General features: G+C 50.3%; 1 protein-coding gene across 1 annotated transcript in view; it reads right to left on the bottom strand.

Moving 5' to 3' along the window:
* The window catches only part of BARD1 (BRCA1 associated RING domain 1), a 57,483-nt gene that overhangs the window by 52,971 nt on the left and 1,551 nt on the right, over positions 1-2,961 (bottom strand). The window contains exon 3 of the mRNA XM_009887596.1: positions 2,720-2,879. Coding sequence (XP_009885898.1) covers positions 2,720-2,879 — 160 coding nt within the window. The remainder of the gene's footprint in view (positions 1-2,719; positions 2,880-2,961) is intronic.

Raw genomic sequence — 2,961 nt, 5'->3', positions numbered from 1 at the left:
TGCTGGAAGAGTAGCACAGCAAGCTGTAGGCAATCCAGGAGGCTCCTGGAGTGCATTGAAGTTAACTTCTTAAGCCAGGTAATAGGCAGCCCAGCAGAGGGGATGCAATACTGGCCCTGAGGGTCACCAAGGCAAATGAGCTAATTGGTGAGATGAAGACTGGAGGCAGCCTAGGCTGCGGTGATCATGCACTAGCAGAGTGCGCAGTCCTGACAGACATGGGTCCGGGGAAGAGTAAAGTCAGGACCCTAAATTTTAGGAAAGCAAACTTCCAGCTCTTTGAGGAGCTGGTCAATAGGACCCTCTGGGAAAGTGCCCTCAGGGACAAGGGAGCAGAACAGAGCTGGCAGATCTTTAAGGAAGCTTATCTGAGTGTGCAAGAGCTCTCGATCCCCAGGTGTAAGAAATCAGGAAAGGAAGGCAAGAGACCAGCACGGCTGAGTCAAGACCTGCTGGTCAAACTAAAGGTCAAGGAAGAGATGCACAGGCAGTGGCAGCAGGGACAGGTGTCCTGGAAAGAGGGTAGGGACGCTGCCCAGTTGTGTAGGGATGGGGTCAGGAAGGCCAAGGCTGTGGCTGGAGCTGAACTTGGGAAGGGACACAGAGAATAATAAGAAGGGCTTCAACAGGTATGTCACCCAGAAAAGGAAGGTCAATGAATGTGTACCCACACACCCCCCCGCCCCGATGAGCAAGACTGGCAAATTGGTAACAAGGGACAAGGAGAAGGCTGAGGTACTCAACAACTTTTTTGCCTCAGTGGCATACCTGGCAACCTTTCTCACCACACCTCTCAAGTGGATGGAGTGTAAGGCAGGAACTGGGTGAGAAAAGTCCCTGCCACAGTAAGAGAAGACCATGTTCGTGAGCACCTGAGGAACCTGAACATACAGAAGTCTATGGGACCTGATGAGATGCAGCTCAGAGTCCTGAGGGAACTGGCTGATGTAGTTGCCAAGCCACTTTCCATGTGGCTGTCAGGTGAAGTACCCAGTGACTGGAGAAACGGAAACATTGCACCCATTTTTAGAGAGGAGGACCCTGGGAACTACAGACCTGTCAGCCTCAGCTCTGTGTCTGGGAAGGCCATGGAACAGATCCTCTTAGAAGCTATGCTAAGGCATGTGGAGGACAGGGAGGTGATTTGAGACAGCCAGCATGGCTTCACCAAGGGCAAGTCCTGCCTGACCCACTTTGTGGCTTTCTGTGATGGAGTGACTACATCAGTGGACAAGGGAAGAGCTATAGATGTCATCTACGTGGACTTCTCTAAGGCCTTTGACATGGTCCCCCACAACATCCTTCTTTCTAAATTGGAGAGTTATGGATTTGATGGGTGGACTGTTTGGTGGATGAGGAATTGGTTGGATGGTCACATCCAGAGCGTAGTGGTCAATGGCTCAATGTCTAGATGGAGATCTGTGACAAGTGGCATCCTTCAGGGTTCCATATTGGGACCAGTACTGTTCAATGTCTTCATCAATGACATGAACACTGTGATCAAGGGCACCCTCAGCAAGTTTGCCAACAACACCCAGCTGAGTGGTATGGTTCACATGCTGGAGGTACGAGATGCCATCCAGAGGGACCTGGACAGGCTGTTGAGGTGGGCCCATGTGAACCTCATGAGATTCGACAAGGCCAAGTCCAGGGTCATGCCACTGGGTTGGAGCAACCACCAGTATCAATAAAGGCTGGGGCATGAAGGAATTGAGAGTAGCCCTGCCAAGAAGGACATGGGGGTACTGGTGGATGAAAAGCTGGACATGAGCTGGCAATGTGTGCTTCCAGCCCAGAAAGCCAACCATATCCTGGGCTGCATCAGAAGCATCATGGCCAGCAGGTCGAGGGAGGTGATTCTGCCCCTCTACTCCACTCTTGTGAGACCCCACCTGGAATACTGTACCCAGCTCTGGGGTCCCCAACATAAGAAGGACATGGACCTGATGAAGTGAGTCCAGAGGAGGGCCACAAAGATGACCAGAGGGCTGGAGCACATCTCCTCTGCATACAGGCTGAGAGAGTTGGGGTTGTTCAGACTGGAGAAGTCTCCAGGGAGACCTTATAGCAGCCTTCCAGGTCTTAAAGGAACTGGAAGGGACAGTTCTACAGGAAAGATGGGGACAAACTTTTTAACAGGGCTTGTTGCGATAAGACAAAGGGTAATGGTTTTAAACTACAAGAGGGTAGATTTAGACTAGATAAAAGGAAGAAATGTTTTACAATGAGGGTGGTGAAACACTGGAACAGGTTGCCCAGAGAGGAGGTAAACGCGCCATCCCTGGACACATTCAAGGCCAGGTTGGATGGGCCTCTGAGCAACCTGATCTAGTTGAAGATATCCCTGCTCATTGCAGCGGGGTTGGGCTAGATGGCCTTTAAAGGTTCCCTTCCAACTGAAACCATTCTATGATTCTTTGATTCTATGAAATCAATCAAATACTCAAACCCAAGGTGTGTATATACATCTCTCCAGTATCTGTCTATGTATAATCAACATGTCTAAGGCAGCACAAACATCTCCTACCAAAACAAGGCCAGACATGGGTGGGCAGGCACGGTGTCGCGGTCCTAAGGGCCTCCTCCCTTCACACCCGGCCCTTAGCCCAGGAAGAGCACCCACCTCGTGCCAATGCCTTTCCACCCTGACTTTAAAAATTTGCTTTTCTTCCCTCTCTTCCACCTGTTCATCAGCTTCAGTCTCATGGAGATACTTCACCAGTCGCTGTTACTTTTGGTTTCAAGGGTGTTTTTTTCCTCAGCCTGTGTGTCCAGTAGCACCTCAGGGTTCAGCCCAATCTCCCACTTTTTACAGGTTGCTGTTTTTGAGGTGGTACCTCCATAGACGCAGCCCCCGCCTTTCCCGTACAGTGTAATTACTGAAGCACATAAAGCAGTTATAGCAGGAATTTATCACTTTCAGGTAGAAATACTCCTGGCCAAATAAAAGATAGAGCAGGA

This window comes from Charadrius vociferus, unplaced genomic scaffold (assembly GCF_000708025.1).
Source record: "Charadrius vociferus isolate BGI_N301 unplaced genomic scaffold, ASM70802v2 scaffold136, whole genome shotgun sequence".
Lineage (NCBI taxonomy): Eukaryota > Metazoa > Chordata > Aves > Charadriiformes > Charadriidae > Charadrius > Charadrius vociferus.
The sequence above is the reverse complement of the archived record's forward strand: the minus strand, read 5'-3'. Positions and strand labels throughout refer to the sequence as shown.